Below are 22493 nucleotides of genomic sequence, written 5' to 3'. Positions count from 1 at the left end.
GTTTCGAGCATCTGCTTTTAGTAAGAGCCAAGTGAGTTACTGTACTTTAAGGAATAACGCACGAAACGTCGACTCAGCTTCACAAACTTGCTATGGCAGTTTATTTAGCTATATCAACTCCACATTGACAAACTGCTAAGTGTTTCACCTCCCCACCAACGAAGCATAACAGTTTTTTTAGAACCTAACTCCTTTACTTATTGTTTTTGTCCCGGTTTAACGTTATAATCTGAAAAGAAGTCAGAAGAAGCAGATCCTGTAATTGTCTTGACAAATACAGACGAAAAGAACTTTGATTGGGACTGAATCTTACCCGGTTGAACTTAAGTTTGCAGCTCAAGCTGAGTCCATCGGGACACTTGGAAGGATCATGAAGACATTTGCTGTCAAAGCTTCCAACTTTCAGGAAAGATCCCTGACCATCGAGATGTACGCCTCCATCCACTGCTCTCACTGGTCCGTTTACTTCGATATCTGGGCTGCCTGTTACTTTCTTATCTTCAAGCTTAGGGAAAAGCCACATGTAGCGTGGAACAACTATGGACATGAAAAATCAGGCGAGTTGTTAGTGGAAAGGATTTGCCATATCATGTCATGTAGTCACATATGTACAATATTAGTTTAGCAACATGAATCTATATCTTTTGTTTTCAGTTAATAAATAGGATCTCACCATCTTCTCCAGAGTGGTCGAATCGTGTAGTGCAATTGTCGTATTTTACACTTTAAAGTTGGTTGCGAGTGACAACCCTTGGATTAGGAGGGAAAAAAGCTTTGCAACCACACAGGAAAACGAATGAGGAGCCACCCTCTAAAAGATAGAGCAACTATCTTGCGAATTACAAGGGTGGAAGCTGTAAAGGATTTCAAGTTATTCAAATCCAATATAACGTTTAGTTTGATTGTGGGTTTTCTAAAAAAATGTCTTCGAAATGAGACGAGTACTTATAGCGAGTTCAACTCAAGTAGATTGTTAGAGCGGAGGTTTGATTTCCACACATAGCATCGAAAGCTGCGCACCAAACTGTTCCTCTCAGGGTAAATACTTGTAATAATTAATATGAAATGTTCTCCAGGTTAGAAAATAGGGCATCTTACCTGTATTATCAAACGTAAATACATACGGCACATCCTCTGGTGCAAGGAAACGAGTGAACGCGTAGAGCGAACTGATGTACATTCTATGGAAGAAGAAACATCATGCTGTGCCAATAGCTTATACAAAGAAAAGGGTTTTAACGTCTCAGTAGGATTGAAAGTACGGCAAACTTTCATCGGTAACGAGCCGTTTTGAAACTACTTCGCAGTTTGAAGCCTAAATAAGGCAAGTCATGCTTGACGTCTGTTCAACGGTCTTACTTAGAATTCCTATATCATCTACATGCTATTTTCTATTGAACACACCAGAACTCCGTCAGGCCATTTATCATTTTTTTTAATTGCAAGACCTAAATGTTTGTCTTCGGGGTTTCTAAGTGATTAGATTCCTTGCTAGAAGGACCTGTAACTCATTCAAAATCACTCTTATCACCAACATCATTCAAACGGTAGTGGCTACGTACCTTGTATACTTAAAGGGCGGGTTTCCACTCTTTCTACCAATGGTAAGTCGTGCCTGCTTGTTCGGTATCAGACTTGTTACTGTTCCATCCTTCAGAGAGTCCCTGAATGCTCCATTAACATAGAGCATTAGCCCTTCCTCTTTCTTCCATGTCAGCGCGATATCCTGCCACTCATTGGTTACGAGCTCCATTGAAAGTTGCCATTCTTTTGTCGAGGTCACAACCTACACAGTGGATCAGTTTTATTGTATGATGACACAGCTTAAATCTGCAGCTGAGTACAATTAAAGGTTGGCAAAAATAATGCTTGATATCCTTATTTGACCATTTGCATCCACTATAATAGAAACACCGATATATCGTTGTTTACCGTCATTCTTACATTAGTGGTCGCAGTGTGCGCTGTTTCGTCTTATTGTGTGAAATACATTGGTTGCTTGTAGATTTTGCACCATCTTACTACATATATTTGAAGTGTTGGTTTGTCCTAATGAAATCTCACCTTGTAAAACAAAGAGCCATTTTGAATGAAGATTGACACACCTCGCGAGTTTCCGCTAGAGTCCAAAACATATCGTTTGTCTTTGTAAGACAAAGCGTCGTCGTCGAAATTAAGCTAAGGGAAACAAATTCATCCAACAGTTAATTACTAAATTACAGGTAAATTTAAATGACACAGATATAGAGAAATGAACCTGGAACGCAGACAGTCGTATAATGAATTGCATCCAAACGACTTGAATAATGTATCTAAAGTGTACTCACTATATTTATGAATTATTTCCACGATCAAGATGTTCCACCCGTCGTCAGGATAAATTCATACAATATTGTGCATAAAACTGCCTAGCAACCTATTCTTTTTGGCCAAGAAAGCTCAAAAAAGTGATCTTAATCCAGTTTTTGTTATTTCATCTCCCAAACCCCTATGCCTCGATCTTATCATGATCAGCACCAAACGTTTCTTCAGAGCCTGTAATATACAAATGGATTTGATACCTGTAACGCAAAAGAGAATCCCTTAATACAGAGATCAGGATCACCCAAGCACTGTCCATAGTAATCCCCTGCGTCAAGCCATGCATCCACTCCATTGAGTTGAAGACCACCGTCCACTGATTTCAAGTTACCATGGGTGGCAATTGGGTTTGATCCGTGAATGCGGCTGTTAAAGATCTTTTGCACCGTCCATAAGTATTGAGGAGTCACTACGAAAATAAAGATCGATGTTGTCATGAAATGTGCAGTTCGCATCAAGATGGAAAGATAAATCTGCAGTTTCTTCAGCCATTTTTACTAAATTTAAACTTAAAAACTGTTAACTGCAGACCACTGTAACCAAGTGTGAACATTAAGAAAACACGTGCACCCCCTTATTTATGTGATGAGAACAGGTGATTAAAACAAATTACATCGCCTGACAAGAAGATATGTCTTGATGGCAATCAGAATTCTCTCTTTAAGGTAAATTTTCTTCTAATTTTCAAGAATTCTGCTTTCTCACCTGAATGCCTTCCAAATATGGTCACGCTTGTATCGATGTTGGGATTCAGTAATGACTTGTTAGAGACAAATTTCTCAACTTCTTGAGTCAAAGTTGCGTCTACAATATTAAAAGACAATACGATAACAATATGAGATAGAGTACCAAGTGAAAAAAAAAAAAAAAACTTCTCCTGGTTTGGATATCAGATATACCAGGACCCCTCTGGATTCCAACCATGATGCTGAATGAGCCACTCTGGCTAAATAAAGTTTTAGTACTACATGTACAAAGTCACTGAAACACATTAATTGTTACTGTGTTCCAGATGAAAAATTACAGCTAGAGAGCCTGGTAGGTCGTAACCCGGTTTTCGTGAGTTTAGTGAACCTCACAATGTTAGACGATTAAAGTTCAGTAGCTATGTTATTATGTGCAGTCTTTCTATTTTGTACTTGGTGGAGAGAGTCACTAGGGAAAGAAAATGGTGGTAAAGAGAGGAGTAGTATAGTATAATAATAATAACAATAATAATAATAATAATAATAATAATAATAATAATAATAATAATGATAATAGCTTTATTTAAAACTGAAAGACCGATCAGCGAAGTCCGGGAGGAAGACGCTGGTATAAACCGATGATCAGTATCTATAAATTTCATGGTAAAAAAAAAAAAATCTAAACACTACATTTATGATCAGTCTTGCCTAAATCACTAAAAAATTTAAAAAGTTTAATTTTAAAAATTAGTATCATATCATGAGACAGTTTTCAAAATAATGTTATAAAAATCTCTGAAATAGTCATCATCATAACAACGAAAAAAATGTTCAAAGACGACCTCTGCTCTGTACTGACCATTAAGTGGATGATGAGGACCTTTGGGACCTGGAGATATAAACGCTCAATAAAATTTATTGTGAAACTCACATCGGTATGGGTGTTAAACTTAGTTTAATCAACAACGTTTGCAAGAAAGGGTTCCTGCCAGTTCACCCAAATATGACACTCAAACGGACGGCGGGGCACTTGGACTAGAAATACTTATACACATATTACTTTGAAGGAATTAAGACGAAGGGAAAATTTTTAGCAAATAGGTATTTCAAAATTCAACAATATAACGAATACATTTTATTTAACGCAAATAGTCCGATTATCTAAAGACAAAAATAAGCAAATCATTGTTGTCGTAACTTTCATTTGAGTAAGCTAATGCTATAAGCGTTTTACAGAAATATTATTAAATTTTAATTCCAAAGATTTTCCTTGATATTATCATTATTTTTGCAATTCACTTACTTGGTTTTTTACAAATAAAGCTATACTGGCTCTGACATGGTTCGTCGTGCCACTTTCCGGTTCTCGTCACTATCGCGCATGACACACCACCATTGTTAGGTGACTTGTCGTCCCAGTTGGTGTAAGAAGACGTCATGCGGTCACTCCAGACCCAGTCTCCCTCGTTGTCAATATCATTGTAACCAATCCAGAAGTCAGATTTAGAATACACCTAGGCACAAGTAACTGTCTTTAGTCCAACCTCGCCCGCAGTAAGCACTTTATCATCAAGAATATTAGTAATATAATCGGCAATTTATTTCAAGTTTTGTTTTTGAGTAGTTAACCAGCACGGTGGAACATACATTCAGACTGTTGAAAGCAAAGTTAACCCTTCGTTGCATGGTTGCTTAACATGAATTCTGTTTATTAAATTATTGACGACGAAGCTTTCTCGAGTTGATGTTTCATACCAATTTATGGGCAATACATTGCATTGGAAAACATTCTTCAACTTCATACAGACCGCTTTGATAGTCTATGCCTATGTTGCATTTGCAGTTCAGGTAAGCCCATCGTTTTACTTCATCGTTGTATTCCTCACAAGAATTCAAATCAATTTGTCTATTTCCTATACGTACACATTATGAAAAATGCAACGCGTCTGAAACGTTGTGATACCTGCGATATCATGGTTTCTTCATCATCACTGAGTATACTTGCTAATGACGCCTGCTCATCCATGCATGCCACCAGCGCATGCTCCCACGTTTTTGGTTCTTTGAATAATTTATAACATCCGCGGACTGAGTTTAGAGTCAGCTTCTTCCAGCCTTTATTGCAATCTAAATTTCATAAAAAATATAAGTACTGTAATCAGGACTAAGACTTTGCAAAATGTATAAACGTACCTTAAACAGCATCAGCAATTGTGAAGGTTGAAACTTGTAGCGTAAGTAATTTAGGTGTTGGTGTCAAGTTCAAATGGATCGAAGCAGTTGGTGAACGTCGATGGCCTCCTTATTTCTGTTGAACTGACTACGTAAATGTTCTTTTGTCGAGGGAATAATTGCTTAAAAGCCTAGCACTGGCAACATAACGACATAGGAAGGGCATTATGTTGTTGTGTTTGCAGTATGAACATCCTGGCATAATGGCATGATAGCTACATAGCACCATGAACATAACGACATGAGGAAAAAAGAATATCTTTATGTCGATGTTCACATTACCGACACGAGCGATTCTGTCGTTATGTCATCAGTGTGAACTAGGTCTTAAAGAGCATTTCACAGTAAATAAATTGTGATTAATATTACAGTCTACAAAATATTCTTACCTTCGGCCTTTTTCTTGCAAAGGTATTCGTGAGTCTGTGAACATGATGCATCTTTCCATTTGCCTTCTTTAGAACTTAGCAAGACACAGTCTCGACCTTTGCCGTGATCGTCCTTAGCACTGCTGTCCCAGTCGGTAAACACGGACAGACTTGAGTCACTCCAAGTCCACGTCCCGTCCCGGGATTTGTCCCGATATCCCAACCAAGATTCAATATTGGTGAAGTTTTCAAGAAAACGTTGTTCATAGGCGTTAGTCACGCTGAAAAGATCACCGCCAAGACCTTTGCATGTGTGATGAGCGTTGTCCCATGTTTTATGTTCAAAAATCTCCTTGTAACAAAATGAACCAAAGTCACCGAGAGCTCCAGTCCAACCGGCGCCGCATTGAAGGTCTGCAGTAAAAACAACACGCAATTCTCGCTTACATATCCTTTGAAAACATATCTAGTGTTTGGAATATCAAACATCTCACTTTCTTGAGGAAAGATAGAAAGGCAGATAACTCGTATTTACGTGTCAAATAAATAATACAAATACCCGAGGGAAAGCCCTCTACTTATAGGGGACATGCCATCCTTCTCTCAGAAACATACCAAAGGGGCCTTTAATTTTCGGCTGTATGGAAGAAATAGTCTTATCACGTTTCAAATTCCTTGCTGTTGAAAATTTTTTGGACAGCATTTTCTCAACAAACATTTTTCATGTCGTAGTCATTTTTTGAAAATGTTATATCAATGCTATATCGGGTTGAGCAGCCTTATTTCACCTTCTGTAAAATGAACTTCACTTACAAAACACTTTTCCTGCAGCTGCATAGACCTGATACCACAGCTATTTTTATTCAAAAATGACGGCGTTTGAAAGTTGGTGCCAGCCTTGTGGAACATTGATTATAGTGGTAACAGCTATTGAATTGACCGTCAAAGAAACTTTGGCTCCATACTCATGACCTACCTGGTTTAGGTCGAATTAAGTTCTTTTTGCCAATGTTGTTAGTTGGATTGGGGTTTGTTTGAGTCCTTTGGTTGATTGGATCGCTCTGCTGTCCCTCTGGTGGCAGTGGTACTGGGTACCACGGGTAAGGACACCAGTTATCACCATTATCACACGGTTTCTGTCGGTAACGTTTAAACACCAGTCAATAACAATAGTACAAAGATAAATGTAAGTTTGACACCTTGATGTGTTTGACATGACGTGATAAGAAGTTTAGCTCATTTATATGCAACAAGATGTACATGACCTCGATAGACGTGGTAGGGAATGGTGCATGGTACAATTCCTTGTAACGTGCATGAAGTGAGCGATATGTATGACGTGAACTGTTTAGAGATAAAGACGATTTTGGGACGTTTTAACGCACTCTTTTAAATAGTCCTATTTTTGTCTTAGGCTCGACAGGATGACTCATTATAACACTCTCTAAATCAACTGCTTAACGTTTATGATCTTACAGGTTTATTGTTTTCTCCTCTCTTCCATCCTATTGGCAACGGGAACGGGCTTGGATCCTCCAACAAATGGCTGTCAATCGGCTGCATGCCATTGCGGCAATAAAATGATACAAGCTGAGCTTAGTTCGTCTTTAAGCACTCACCTTCAGTCGATTAAGTTTTTGATACTCGAGCATAACTTTTACAACATAAGATCTTGTTAAAATTTCATTGTTACCATTTAATCAAATCGAAAAATCAGTATTCCACCCGACATCTTGTGGGAATTTGATCTCATACTTTCTCCAGTGCCCAGAAAGTCGGAAACGTTGGAAATTAGATAACTACATTGGTAAAACCTCAGTAGCAAAACTCAGCAGAACAAATTTGCACTGTCTAAGTAAAGGCAGTTTCTGTTTCTTTTCCTGTTGTTCAAAACACTTTGAGTTTATTCTATGAATTTCAGGTACAGCGCGACTTTTATATAGGTGGATTTTAAAGTTTACATTTCAAAGACACTGTGACTGTTAATTTCATGGGTACTGTAGTAGAAGGACTGAGGAACCTTATCAAATCACCGTATCAAATTATTGTCACGGTTGAAAAATACGAAACTAATCAAATACATCTTGCAAGGTAAATTTGCTTTACACAAGTAACATTTATGCAGCTTTCTCATTTAGGCTAAAGAAGAAGAAAACCAAGAAGAAGAATTCTTAGGAAGAAGATAGAGGACGAGGAGAAGGAGACGCAAGAAGTTTAGTTCATGTACGTGCACGCTGGTAGAACGTCATTCATTGTTAACAATGCTAGCAATACAGTTGAATCTCATGCAACGTTGGCATTTAAGGAAAATGAACGCTATACGTGTCAAAAAGTCGACAAGTAGATTTCCAAGGGAGGGATATTGATATTTCGATTTGATTGGTGCATAACGTGGTAAAATTGCCGATATAATTGGATCAACGAATCGCGTTGTTTCGATGGCTTAGAGTACCATCAGTAGCAGGTGGGACTATTCGTCCACTGCTTAGTTCTCAAACGACTAAACGAATTGGTTCAATGATAGTCTCTTACGAAATAGGAAAGGAAAACTACTGCTTTTACAAAAACAGTGGTAGTCTATCCCAAACGATTTCTTGTTTTTGAAGACTCTTGGTGTGCCTTTACGCTCTAAAACTAAGATTGTTTTTAAGTTGATCTTACAGTGTCGCCTGTGTCTATTGGAACGTGCTGAATTCCTTCTGGTGGCAATGGGATTGGATAAGGTTGTCCGCCCTCTGGAAACCATTGACGAGTAACCGCAGGCTGTTGACATCACAGTAATTTAATACCATTCCCAATACAGATTACACTATCAGAATGCTCTTTGATGCGCAGAAATAGAATCGCCAAGAACGCTGAAACCTCCAGAAACCAAATTCGAATAAAAAATCATATAAGAGCACATGGTTCTTTACATAACCGTGTTTCTTGACGTAGTTTCGCGCGGAGGAGAGTAAACCTCAACGTAAACTTTACACCACTTTTTGATAAAAAGGGTTGACTGATTGTAGTGGATAATGTTACGATTATGATTACGATTATGATTATGATTATGATTAGGCTTATGGTTATGGTTATGGTTATGGTTATGCTTATGCTTATGATTATGACTGTGATTGTGATTATGAGAAAGTCGACATTTACTTCAAAGAATAGACCATTTTACAGTTGTCTGCTCGGTGACCTGGCCTTTGTATGGCAGCGAGGCTAGAGTTGACTTTGTTTTGATACAGACATCACTGCTTTTGTTGTGCAAAACAAGTCGTTCTGATGCTAACTAGGTGCATTTACATGACAAAAGCAGTGAGGTCTGTATCAAAACAAGGTCAACTCTAGCCTCGCTGCCATACAAAGGCCAGGTCACTGAGCAGACAACTGTAAAATAGTCTATTAAAACAAATTATTGTTATGAATGTCACTGAACATTATTTAATCTATTTTTCTATAGACAGGGTTAGTATTTGGTTGCTTATAACATTCAGGAGGCAAATCAACCCAAAACAAGCTGATTAAATTTGGAGTTTAAAGATACACAATAGTGTGATTTCCTGTTAGTCTAATTTACAGATTAAGTTAAATGTTATTCCTTAATTTGTGGTCTAATACTCCTCTTGTTCCCCTCTTTCCACCGCCCCAGTCTCCTTAAGCAATTATTTTTCCACCGTTATCATACCTGTTGCTGGTTAGCTGATTTAGGGAGTGGATAATAGGGAGACTGTGCTGATGGCAGAGATCCTCGAGCAGAGGCCTGGGAACTAGTCTTGATGAAAAATAAGAAAGAACGAGTTAATGTTACCTAGTTATGTGATAACGGTATGGATTCTTGTTGTTAAATGATAGCTTTCCAGTTAAAAAAATAAAAATAGATAAAGCACGATTCCTTCCTCGTTTGAGAATAGAGGCGTCTGAAATGGAGGCCTGAGACACTGAAAAAGGGTTAGGCTTAAAAATGAACGTATTTGTTTCAAACTACAAATGATTAGAAAACAAACTAACTAATTATATATCAACATAAAATGTGAGGTCTACACAAGTAACAATGACAAAGTACCTTTATGGCATCGTTGTTGTTTTCGCTTCCTTGGTAACCATGGTAACCTTGGTTCTCCTGCTGTCCTTCAGGGGGGATGGTGAAGGGATATATTGGTGGCGCAGGATTGGACCTTGCTTGACCTGTTTTCAAAAGGTTATCGTGTGAAATGTCTTGTTCGGTTAAATGACGTTTGTCGTTCATGTCTACCATTTTTAAAACGTTCAGATAACTATAAAACCTGGATTGATTGGCTCTTAACGGGAGGTTAGTAGCAACTTTCTGCACTTGGTAAATGCTCTCTTTTGGAATAAGTCCTAAGCTGATGCTGTTTTAGTGATTTGTTGTTATTGTGACATACTCCTGTTAAACAACATTATCTTACACATTATGATATCACTGCATTATTTCTCCAAGAGTTTAGTGATAATATTTTCCCCATAGCATTGACATGTTAACCCATTACACGAGACATAACAACTTCGCGAGACACAACTTGGGCCACATTGGCAGCAACAACAACTTATTTCATTTAAGAATGACAACAAAGCATTCCAGCATCGGTTAAATGGTTAAAAAGGAATTAATGCATCGAACTCTGCCATCTTGATTGGTCATGATAAAATTAATTCTTACCTTGGTTCGGGAATGCATTAACGTCACTTCCGGTATACCTGGAGGTTTCGGTAGCTACCAAGTCATTGTGGTTGAGAGGCGGAAGTTGCTGGTGATTTAATGGCGGAAGAAGAGCCTCATGCTCATGACTCATAGGGTACGCATGCTCAAGAGGGGGAGTCAAGGGAGGTTTACCAACGTAGCTCTGTATCATTTCACCTGGGTTAAGATATGGGTTAACATACTGCTGGTTAGGAGAAGGAAAGTTAGGTAACTTAAACTCACTGTTATATGGAGGTTGGCTAGTTACTGGATTACCATCATCAAATTCTGTACCGTTTCTAGGTTGATTAGCAACCACGTTAAGACCCAGATTCTGTATCTGGGAAAGTCCATTACTGTTTGGTTTAGCTGCTGCTTGATTAAACCTCAGGCTTTGCGTTTGTAGGTTTACATTTGATGTCAATTCGTTAGCTATCTGATTAGGCGCCAGACGCTGTCTTTGGAACTCATCGTTATCCTTTGGTGGATTTACATTTGTTAAATAGGGTAAAATTGGTTCCTGGGGCCTGACCGGGACTGCATTATAACTATTAATTATTGAATTAGTCCCAACACTAGGAGTCTGGGACACGTCAGTTGATTTAAGTGAATTAATTCGGGGATTCCCAGTGTTAGTTAGGTTATTTAACGTTGGGTTAAATTGAACAGCAGATCCAGTGAATCTTCCAACTCCGACCGATGGACCAGGAGTAGGAACCCGAACTTGGAGCGCCTGCCTGTTTCCAAAGTTGTATCCTTGTGGTTGCGGCGTTGGGACATTTTCTCTTGTTTCAGCAAGAGCATCTTCTAAACCCTTTTCTAGTTTTCCTAACGAGTCCACAATTTCAGCCTTTTCTTTTGCAATTTCCAGCTTTAGTGATGATCTGTTCTTTTTGTTACCTGAAACGTCTTCATTCTTTACAGCCGGGTTTGTAGCGATGGTGTTATCAGGTGGAAAATTCCTGTTGCTGGTGTTATCGAGCCAGTTCTTTGATGGGTATGAACTGGAATCTTTTGTGGCATTTGTCTGCCAGTTGCGCAGAAAATTTGCAAGCGGATCTCTTGCTGTTCCTGTTGTTGATGATAATGTTGTGCTCTTAATTCATTTTTTTGATCAAAACCGAATAGGCATTTTATCAAAGGTTCAAGGTAATATATAGTTTTATTTTTTTCTGCTGTAAACATCCAAGATAATTTTGCAGTTTTTTTTTTTCTGTAAAAGTCCAAAATAATTTTTGTAGAGTGCGTCAAGAAATGTAAACTTAAAAAATCTCAGGTATTAACCAAGATGTCTTGAGAATAGATATTCAAATTGTTTGGGCCATGCCAGCGGCATCAAAATTTTATAGAAATAATACAAAGACCACAAAGAAAAGGGTGGCCTATCGCAAATGAAAACAGCCAAGAAGCTCGAAATTCAGAACAAACATTTATACCTGATGTGCCAGAGATTCCAAACTTGACTGCAGTAGTTGGGGTCGTCATACCTTGTGATATTTGGTCAGCACTGAGAAGATTTTGAAGTTCTTTTGTATCGTCATACGCGTAGGGAACCAAAGCTTTTGACTGCGCATTTTCCACCCATTCTGGAAGTGGAATTTCTTTCCTATTTTCAGACTGGTCAACTGTTTCGTTTTTAACGTTAGGAATAGACAACGGTCGATCTACAAACTCCTTCCCTTGAACCTCTGGTATCATCATATTGTAGTAATTCCTGAGCAAAAGAGCTCCGTTGTTTGCAAATGATTGGTTCAGAACTCGTTGAGGTGCGAAATAATTCGCAGTGTCAGCACTGTGAGTTTTTGACATTACTAAAGAACTTCTTCCCACCCCATTTAGGTCTACTGGTAACTCTGGATAAGATTGCTTACCATTGTTACTTGACGACGCTGCGTTTTCAACCTGCGATGTGAAAGAAGCTAAAGCATCAACATTTTGTGAAGATTGCTTTTCAAAGCTAGCACTTGGAGCTTGTTTAGCCTGCTCCACGCCATGCATAAGAGGTGGCAACACTGCCGCCTCATTATTGCCATGATTCAAAGGCGGTAAACCATTACTTTCCATTCCGTGATTCAATGGTGGCAGGTTTTCGGCCTGTTCTACCCCATGATTTAAAGGTGGCAGATTGTGAAAACTTTGAAGGGCGTCAGTCCCGTGATTGAGCGGTGGTAGATTGCTGGCCTGTTCAATGCTGTGCATTAGGGGTGGTAAATTCTCCGCTGCTTCCTTTCCATGATTCAGTGGAGGCAAAGGTGAGGCTGTCTCGATGTTATGATTGAGCGGAGGTAAAGCGCCAGCCAATTCTATCCCGTGATTCAATGGTGGTAAATTCTGGGCCTGTTCCGCGTCATGGTGAAGTGGTGGAAGCACTGAGGCTGAACTTGGAGCCGAAATCTTTCCTTTTGCAGTTCCTTTCTGTGTGTCGGAAGATGACGTGTCTGTGTCTGAAACATATAATAGATATTCCTCTTGTTGGTTTATGCATGCAGGACTACTTTGCAACTGTCTCATGATACCTATCTCCCATAACCCGTCCTCCTTATTCCGAATCATGATGGTATTAAATCAGTGGTACAATGTTAAAATCTTGGTAAAAAGAAAACCCAGGAAAAACTAATTCCTTTCGAAAATTTTAACCACTCTGAATTGACCAAGAAGGTTCTGGTTTCCATCTCAGCCCAGTCGCAGCTGTTCAGGAATGACCTTCACATTGTACTGTGATAAGCCGAAATGTCTTTTGGCATTTCTTGAAATATCTACTACTAATATATCCTGTCCCAATAATATCTCAGACTCAATAGTCTATCTTGACGTTCTCAACTAGCTCTTGATCAGTGAAGGAGGCTAAAGTAAGGAGTTTCACGATGCCCCTTGTTTATCTCTGCAATACCTCCTAGCTTTGCATTTTCGAGGTTAGATATGACCATGAAAGGAAGAACCAAATGTCAGGCGCGGGAAATACCTTAATAACGAACTGACTGCCAGAGTCTATGGCACTGTTAAACTTGACTGTTTCCACCAGAGTTGGTGACGAATTGGTAACCTAATTTTCCTTACCACTTGGTTTAGAAACCTGTCCTCGGAAGGCTCCAGGAGCGGCGATTCCATCGTCTATGTTTTCACCACTGGGTATTTTACCCGAAATCTGTACTTCTGGAGAGAAGAACTTGTCCATTGGATCATCGCTTGGCGTTTCATCAGCACTTTCCAGTGACGTGGTGATCTTTGAATTCAGTGAGCCAAACAGAGGATCCGAAGAGTGCTGGTCCTGGGATTGTATTGAGGGGCTTGTGAATGCCTCGTTAATGGCAGCTGCTGCATTGTCAGTTTCCGTGTTATCCGTCGGTAAACTAGCTGTTAAGGAAATAGTCAATTAAGTTATACCAAATGCATGGTTGGTAATATACGTAACTGATACGAAGTCTAGAAACTTACAGTGTTTATCTAACAAAAATGAACGAAAATGGTGACAAAGCGTTAGACGCAAAAAGATGCGAAATTAAGTTTGACATTTCCGAAGATACTAGTTAATGGCAATTTACAAACGACCTCCTTTATATGCTTCCAGCAAAGTCTGTAATATGTAATTGGACTCATGTTTCTCTTGGCTGTGATTCTGGCCTTGCAGAACGAAGTGGATCTTTGAAGCCTCTACCACCATTGACCCCTCAAATGTATACCAGCATGTACTATTATGACCTGATTTTCACTGCCTTAGCTTGTTCAGGGTTGGTTAGCCGACTTTGGATTATGCGAGAATCGGGGGGGGGGGGATACTCCCTTATATGGGCTATATAGGTATGTGCGGCCCCAAAGGGTAGGGTTTTTCAGCTCTTTTGGTCATAAATAGGGTATCGATTTTGGCCATTTTGGTTATAAATAAGGTATGGTTTTAGCCGGGGGGGGGTGGGGGGGGGGCGAGAATACTCGAAAAGGAATTCTTTACCTGGTAAGAGACCTGAACGGGACGCGCCTGGGTTCATCTGTTCGGGTTGCGGGACTGGATTTGTGATGGCGGGATTGTTGGATCTCTGATTGTTAGTTTCTAAATAAAATACAAGATCAGATCATTATTGTTAACCTGCCAGACTCAGTATTTGTTGGAACAATGATAAACAATGATAAACAATGATAACAAGAGTTCCTATTAAAAAAATATGCAATACGTAAGGATAAGAGTGAATTCTTGTCTTGCCAACGAATCAGTCCAAAGCTAAGTTTTGCAATAATGTGAGAATATCTAAATGATTTTGTAAAAACTTTCTACTGTGTTTGAAAAGTAAGGCTGGTACAACACAATGAACACATTCGACTTCGCCACTTCTAAATTCTTAGTTACCCACAAGATACATTCAACGGTGTAGTTGTGGCCCGCTATTAGTTGTTTGTGAATGAGCAGTGTGGCTAGCTCAACCAGGCGGTAATGGGCTCAGTTGGCGCTTGAGTTATTGTCCCCTTCACAGGATAGGTCATTTCCGAGTTATACCAAATGCATGGATGGTAATCTATGTAACAACAGTAGTCAATTTGCTTCTTTTGTGATGTACATTTCTGGTGCCAAGTTTGAAGAACACCGCTCCAATATTTCCAGAGATATTCTTTATTCAGTATTTTAACGTTTTAGTTGCAAACCTTGTGATGTCATCACTATCCTAATTTGCACAATATAAAAACATCAATATCTCGAAAACGATAAAAGATATTCCAAAAACGAAAACGCCATTCTTCTGTATTTTGAAAGCCTTTCAAATGAGCAGCAATTATTTTTCATTTCATAGGCACTTTAACGAAAATGAACAAAAATGGTGACAAAGCGTTAGACGCAAAAAGATGCGTAATTTTAAGTTTGACATTTCAGAAGACACTGGTTCATAGCAATTTACAGACGACCTCCTTTATATGCTTCCAGCAAAGTCTGTAATATGTAACTGGACTCATGTTTCTCTTCGCTGTCATCTTGGCCTTGCAGAACGAAGTGGATCTTTGAAGCCTCCCACCACTATTGACCCCTCAAATGTATACTTGCATGTACTATTGTGACTTTTATTGCCTTGTTCAGCGGTGGTTAGCCGACTTTGGATTATGCGAGAATACTCGAAACGGGATTCATTACCTGGTAAGAGATCTGAACGGGACGCGTCTGGGTTCATCTGTGCGGGTTGCGGGACTAGATTTGTGATCGCGGGATTGTTGGATCTCTGATTGTTAGTTTCTATAAAAAAGAAAAAATCAGATCATTGTTGTTAACTAGCTAGACTCAGTACTTGTTGGAACAATAATAGACAATGATAACATGAGGTCCTATCAAAATGATATACAATACGTAAGGATAGGAGGGAATTTCTTGCCTTGCCAAAGAATCTGTCTAAACCTAATTTTGCAATAGTGTGAGAATATCTAAATGATTTTGTAAAAACTTTCTACTGTGTTTGAAAAGTAAGCCTGGTACAACACAATGAACACATTCAACTTGGTCACTTCTAAATTCTTAGTTACCCCAAAAATACATTCAAGTGTAGTTGTGGCCTGTTATTAGTTGTTTGTGAACCAGCAGTGTGGCTAGCTCAATGAGGCGGTAACCGGCTCAGCTGGCACTTGAGTGATTGTCCCCTTCACAGGGATTTAGCATTCGCCTGTGTTTCAAAACCAGTCCTCGTGAAAAACCTTTCATGTGAAAATAAGTTTGATCGGCATGAAAATGAACCTGTAGGCGGATCACATTTTCATATGAATAATGTCACAGGAAGACTCGTTTTCAAACAGAGTCACAAGGTAACGGACATAGACTATTGGTTACCTGGTAAGAGATCAGACCGGGATACGCCTGGAGTCATCTGTGTAGGTTGTGGAACAGGACTACTGATCGCAGGATTGTTGGTTATCTGACTACCAAACAAGTTCACAGCACCAGAGGGAACGGTGCTCTTGTTGATTTCTAAATTGTAGGGATACATAGTTATAGAATAACAACGAAATGGATGAATAATATAGATTAAAATGTTCTCTTTACCAGAGCAGCAATTTAAAAAAACAGACGTTTGAATCATAATTTATGACATTTCGCCTATTTAGACATTTTTAGTGTAGAGCCTGGGCGATTGAGTGAATGGCTATTCGAATGATTTGGACTTACTGACTGACTCAGACTATACGAGTGAGAGACTGATAGGCTCAGTTATTGAATGAGTGGGAGATATCCGAGTGGATATCTGAGTAAATGAGGAACGTGAGTGGGCAACAGGTGGCAGTTAAGCATGCGCAATACGTGAACATGGCAAGCAAACAAAGTGAGAGTTGGTAATGGTATAAACATGAGCCATTTAGCAATCCATCGTCCCTGAAAATGTAGATAGATAGTTAAACAGATCAAGATAAAACCCAAGTATTTTACGGTAGATGAAGTGACTGATTGCATTATGATCAGTGAAGTTATTGAAAAATTCCGTTATGTTGAGTGGTGAGTGTAAAACTTATCTAGAAGTCTGTAACAATGGAAACGAACCAATATAGCTACAAACTTCGGCCCCTTGAGAACTTATCTAATTTAGAAGATATCAGGGTTCTTTGCAAATGTGGAATATAACTAGCTGGGGGAAAGGTCATTTTCTTGTACGCCGTGGTAAATGTCATGTCATGTCAGAATTAAGGCGTCCTTTACTCGTTCATAGCAAAAAAAAGCAAAACAAAACAAAACAACGACAACAACAACAAAAAAAAACTAAATCAAAACCAAAAAACAAAGAAAATAAGCAAAGAGGATATTCCCTCTGATCTGTAACCTCTGAGAAGCTTTTCTCAGATGAAGTGAAGATTTCTCTCGACGCATGGACAAATGCTTTATTGACTAGTTCATCGTTTTTTTTCGTTTATATTTGAAATATATTTCGACAGCACAGTGGGTGGTCTTTAATTAAGCCCGTTAACTCTCACCTTCGGCGCGTGTATTGGAATCCGTCTTAAAAAATCCTCGCAATTACTGCGACTGAAGTTAAAGAAATCCCATTTGCTTATTTTCGGCTGAAGCGGGTTTGTAACATGTATTATCAGAGTACAGTAAACAGTCAAGTCGACGTCATTTAGATTGCAACTCAGAGAGACTTTTTACTTCTGTTATAGGTAGATTTTCTTTATGGATGAGATATATAGCATCGAAAAAATCCATTAACAATTAATGTACAAGTCCTGACTTATATTATTGATAATGACAAAGAACATCAATTGGTTTTTCGATACTGAACAATTTTGTGCACTGAGTCTGAAGGCATTAACATGATGTTATAAAATTAAGAAACGTGGCCTAAATTCAGCTTGGTTTGTTTGTAAGAAGGTAATTCGGGATTTCTCTCCCTACTTGAACTGAAATGAACTTAATGGCGAATAGATGCAACAAACAATGCATCCGAACGTTGAGTAGAAAAAATGCCCGTAAAGCACAACACCTTAAAAAGTAAAAGCTAACACCACTTTCATAACAGGCGTTCTGTCCCGTCAATGACATTTGACAACAGTCCAACACCACTAATGGCATTTATCGTCGAGATTTAAGATATTTCATGTTTACAGATATTTTTCATCGAGATTTAATGCATAAAATCGGTTTCTCTTATTTCCAATTTGCTTTTTTTTCAACACGGCTACGATCGTTGCATGAACACTAAGTTAAAAAGTCTCTCTGAGTGTTGGTCGGTCTGTGCGTCAACATGCCCTAACCTTCTTGTACTTGTTTATACAGTTCATCCTTCTTCTGAGCCATGCCGGGAACGATCTTGCGTAGTGACAACGGAAAAGAACCTGGGAGAGGTTTGTGATTTGACACCACCACTCCTAAACTACTTCCGGGGATGGCGTTTTTAAAATCAGCGGAAGTAGAGTTGCCTTGCTGTGGCTCGAGACGTGCAAGTAAACCTAATGCTGTGAGTAAGTCAGGAGCATCATGCATCAATCATTTTAAAAGCGTTATATTAATAACTGTTATTGTTTTTAATTTAAAATTAGCAGGTCATTTAATTTAGCACCCTTAATAAATAACCACATTTAATAAAAATACCCCTTATGTTTATTTATGTAGAAGAAAAACACATCGGCATGAAGGCTTTGTGAATTGTCTAGGAACTCTCAGAAACTCTTTTCCACTCTATGCTTTACCTTCTTGATATGTTAAAGATAATGCGACGAAACAAACACGAAGAAAATTGCTTAAATCATAGCAATTCTCCAGCTTTCCGCCATAGAGGAAAAGGTAAACCAGCTAGTTCACGGTGTTAATAGTTGCGCTTAGTTATATTTTTCAAATAATTATGTTATTATTTTGTTACTTCAATCAGTTTTTTAAATGATCGTATTAAAGCAGTAGTATTGTAGCAACGCTTTAACGTTATTTATGCAATTCACGTAATATATTTGATAACATCGCAGAGGAAATAGCCAACGCAAGTTTTTCTGTAAACTAGTTGATCACTTTCGGTTGTCTGTTGTTCTTTTGTCACCTGCAGTCGGCAAACCTAGCATGGTAATATCATTCTGTTAATCACGAAGAATCACTTCTACAAAGCATGCCGGCTTTTGTCTTTCGTACAGTTAAACTGTATTCTTTTTCAAACCATACTATTCTTCGTGTTGTTTTCACAAGTGCTCGCAGTTTCGTTCTTTAAGGTGAAAATCACCTTGCCCGCGTTTTTTATTTGTCTGCAGTTGGTCGCAGCAAGCAGTAAGTGTACACAATTCGGTTGAAAATGGTGGAATGACCAATTAACGTATTTCGTCCTTCAGTTCTTTAATCAAAGGAAAACGAACATCAAGCCACAACTTTCACGACAACAGCTCCAAACTTGGCAACTGGTGAAATAAACAAACATAGGTCTCTGGTAAGTTATTAAATTTTGAACGTCGGATAATGCATTTCTAGTTCTCTGATTGAATCTCTGAATCTCGTTTTCCAGTCATTACACCGGTGTTGGACTATATAGGAAAAATGAAGGCGACAAGTGTCACCGCGTCGTTTAAACCATTTCGTCGATAATGGAAAGTTCTGTCCGGAGAAAAAAAAGACTGAAACAGCAGATTTGGTAAAACGTTCCACGGCGAAAATACAGGAAATAATATGCGATGTCATTCCGGAAACTTGAAAAAGCCAGAAAATGTCACAATTAACTCAGCTACCTCAGTAGTATCTGATGGAAACATTTTAATCGAAAAAGCTTGTAGTTGTACAAAAAAATCCACTGAATGAAGAAGAGCAGCAAACAAGTCATGGCAAGACCCAAAAACCGACACAATATCGCTCAGTTAGTGAAAACAGACTTCCATAATGAAATTAACACCAGCAGTCCAGTAAAGTTTGTTACCTTATATTTGGGTCTTGTTCTTTCATGGTTCAGTGAACTCGATCGATTCTGAGCAACAATCTGTTGATTCCTGTTTCTTTTGACTTGATCAAGGCGTATAATTTCATTACCTTCCTGTAAAACTTTTCTCGTTTGTTGCAATTTTCAAATTTGTCATAGTTTCTTAATATTACAATTTATTACACGGCTGTGTCTCACAAGGACTGGGAACTACCGAATTCACGTATTTGATTGGCTGAAATCGATATATTGACCGCGGTCTAGATTCTCCCATCTAGACCGGGTTCATTTTACGGTGAAAAAGTTGCAAACTAAAATACAAAAGTATTGACTATTTTCTTCTAAAAAGATTAGTGGAAGTGACAAATAGCCTGACGAGAAAAAAAAGTAAGAAGGACGAGCAAACTTTGGCAGATTTAAGTTCAGCTCATCGCCGTTCGCAAGCAAAATGTCAGCTAGTACAAACCAGTTACATTTAACGAATTAATTTTTTCTCGTTTGCCATGTAATAAATATCTTATTAACCGAGCTTAGACGATCTGAATGGGAGAATCTTGACCTCGGTCGTGTGTACAGACCTCACTGCGTCCGATCTGTATTCACGACCTCGGTACAAGATTCTCCCTTAAGACCTCCTGCTCGGTTAATAAGAGCTAAATACGACTGCTGCGCCGGCAGTAGGCTTTTCCACAAATATCACGTAAAGTCGCCTTAATATCTTTTCGGAAATTATCAAAGTTTTTCAAAATACCACAAAACGTTTTCAAAATATCCCGAAAACCCTCTAATATCTGTTATTTTTGTCTCAAAAATAATCCGATTTTAAAACTCAGGCTAAATTTTTCGAAACTTCCCTGCAGTAGTAGGATTTGACGAAGAAGATTCAGGCGTTCGATGTTAGCAGCATCCTTAATTTTGGAAAACTGCTGCTTTAGCGCTTTTAAGTGTGTGAGAAAATACTGAACTGGATTGTTTCTGGCATAGAACGGAGTATTGTTTGAAAAAAAAATAGCATGGAAGACACGGGGAAAAAAGCTGTGAAAATTTCTAAATATTTTCTGGCATAGAACTGAACATTATTTGAAAAAAATAGTGTGGAAAACACAGGGCTAAGCAAAAAAAAGAACAAAACAAAACAAAAAAACAGCCCATCCCTGAATTTTCTAAATATCTCGAAAACTTCTAAATGCTCCCCAAAATGTCCGGACATTTGTGGAAAGGCCTAACTGGCAGTTTGTTCAGTAGTCAAAACCGTTACTGTAGAACTGGCAGTGGTGCGCTTCCTTCAACTTGTGCCTAAATGATAGTTTTTTCTTTGCTTGCAAAACGTCAGTCGAAACGACACAATATTGTTTTTTCTTCCTCAGGAAACAAAAATAAAGAAATTGTCGATTTCTATGTGGCTTTCTAGGTACCGAAGAACAAACTTAGGGTTAGGGTTAGGGGTTAGGGTTAACTATTTTGGTCAGAATGGCAGAATTATCTTACCTGTCGACTCCTGGTTGGCGAGTTGCCGGCCGTAGGAGACTCAGTTTTGGCGCCAAATGTTAAGCTTACAAGTAAACAATGTTCCAACTTTTCTATTTGCACCTATCTCTCATGTTTTTTGGTATTTTTAATCCTTTCAAGCGATTCTTTAATGAGGTCTCCAGAGAGAAAGTGGTCTTATTTACATTCATTCTTTGTGAACATGTACGTGACGTCAGTATAGTGAGGTTCTTTTTGCTAGCTGAAAGCTGATTGGTTAATTCAAATGTCGAAGGCACCGAGACGGTAGAGAGATATTATTACACTGTAGAGATCTCTTGCTCTTTTAAACTGTTCATGGAAGTATAATTTTATTGAGAGGTATAAAATTGTTTCCGTTATTGTTTTCTTTCTCATTAGTAAGTTGAAGAGCAAGTAGCGTTATCCTTAAGACTAAACAAGAGACATTCCACTCAATAACACAAAACCTACCGCTTTATTTTTACGTAACCAAATATGTACCTATAACTACATAATTGCATGTTCCATTTGCCTATACATAGTTCAAAAATAAGACCAAAATTTTTAGTAATTGCACCTTCCAATTGGATAGCTGGGGTACCGAATTAAAACAATTTTGTAAACTAAAATCAGTTTCATTCAACGCGAAACGCGAATTGTTATTGTTAAGGTGAGAAATATTTACATCTAATTAGCGTTATTTTTTACAAATTGATTTGCTTGTCATTGCTTTGTTTGTCAAAACAACTTAACAAGCGACATCAGCCAATCTCCCAAAGGTGAATATTCATAAATCGCTCTGTGATAATGTGGCATTCCTAGGCTTCGTTTTAGTATGAAAAGAAGCAGCGTAGAAATTTAAGTCGTGTAGTTTAATTTGTAAACTGGATTCTGGGCCCAAGAGACACTTAACGTGACAATGAGACGACTCTTACGAGTTTTATTGTCATGACAATTCAATCATCGAGTCCATTGTTTGGACAAACTTGTGCGCTTTCATCCGCTTCAGCTAATTCGTGAAATATGTGCAAGGTTAGCTCTAAGTTAGCAATTAGTTTTATTTAGTGCAAGGAAAGACCACAGGTTAGGGATACCCCGGATCAACACTCGAATCTAACAACCCATTAACCTTTTCAGGCATATAAAACTGAGAACTTCAAAAGGAATCCCAGTCTCGCGAACACAGGACTAAACAGTTCATTTATCAAGATTGCGATGAGGGCCAACTCGCGGAGAGTCACCTGATTTAAATCCAGGCGAGTTTTATTTTAAACTCTGTTTTTAGATTGCATCAGGGGCCTACACTGTATTTCACGAGGTTATCATA

At 38.5% G+C, this 22493-nt stretch overlaps 1 protein-coding gene across 6 annotated transcripts in view; it reads right to left on the bottom strand.

Moving 5' to 3' along the window:
- The window catches only part of LOC110043694 (uncharacterized), a 56482-nt gene that overhangs the window by 20426 nt on the left and 13563 nt on the right, over nucleotides 1-22493 (bottom strand). For 4 of the 6 annotated variants that reach the window (XM_089297825.1, XM_089297823.1, XM_089297829.1 and 1 more), the window contains 22 exons: nucleotides 18045-18245; nucleotides 16132-16269; nucleotides 15448-15546; nucleotides 14281-14379; nucleotides 13392-13688; nucleotides 11771-12778; nucleotides 10314-11405; nucleotides 9699-9820; nucleotides 9321-9407; nucleotides 8309-8410; nucleotides 7124-7204; nucleotides 6624-6783; nucleotides 5669-6061; nucleotides 5011-5174; nucleotides 4351-4561; nucleotides 3907-3936; nucleotides 3067-3165; nucleotides 2562-2770; nucleotides 2065-2178; nucleotides 1563-1786; nucleotides 1099-1181; nucleotides 314-537 (listed from right to left, as the gene is read on the bottom strand). In XM_089297825.1, the coding sequence (XP_089153951.1) occupies nucleotides 314-537; nucleotides 1099-1181; nucleotides 1563-1786; nucleotides 2065-2178; nucleotides 2562-2770; nucleotides 3067-3165; nucleotides 3907-3936; nucleotides 4351-4561; nucleotides 5011-5174; nucleotides 5669-6061; nucleotides 6624-6783; nucleotides 7124-7204; nucleotides 8309-8410; nucleotides 9321-9407; nucleotides 9699-9820; nucleotides 10314-11405; nucleotides 11771-12778; nucleotides 13392-13688; nucleotides 14281-14379; nucleotides 15448-15546; nucleotides 16132-16269; nucleotides 18045-18245 (5237 nt within the window). The remainder of the gene's footprint in view (nucleotides 1-313; nucleotides 538-1098; nucleotides 1182-1562; nucleotides 1787-2064; nucleotides 2179-2561; nucleotides 2771-3066; nucleotides 3166-3906; nucleotides 3937-4350; nucleotides 4562-5010; nucleotides 5175-5668; nucleotides 6062-6623; nucleotides 6784-7123; nucleotides 7205-8308; nucleotides 8411-9320; nucleotides 9408-9698; nucleotides 9821-10313; nucleotides 11406-11770; nucleotides 12779-13391; nucleotides 13689-14280; nucleotides 14380-15447; nucleotides 15547-16131; nucleotides 16270-18044; nucleotides 18246-22493) is intronic. The other 2 variants (XM_089297834.1, XM_089297827.1) reach the window with 2 other exon arrangements.

Source organism: Orbicella faveolata, unplaced genomic scaffold (genome assembly GCF_042242905.1).
Source record: "Orbicella faveolata isolate gen_17 unplaced genomic scaffold, um_ofav_v1 contig_1, whole genome shotgun sequence".
Lineage (NCBI taxonomy): Eukaryota > Metazoa > Cnidaria > Anthozoa > Scleractinia > Merulinidae > Orbicella > Orbicella faveolata.
The sequence above is the reverse complement of the archived record's forward strand: the minus strand, read 5'-3'. Positions and strand labels throughout refer to the sequence as shown.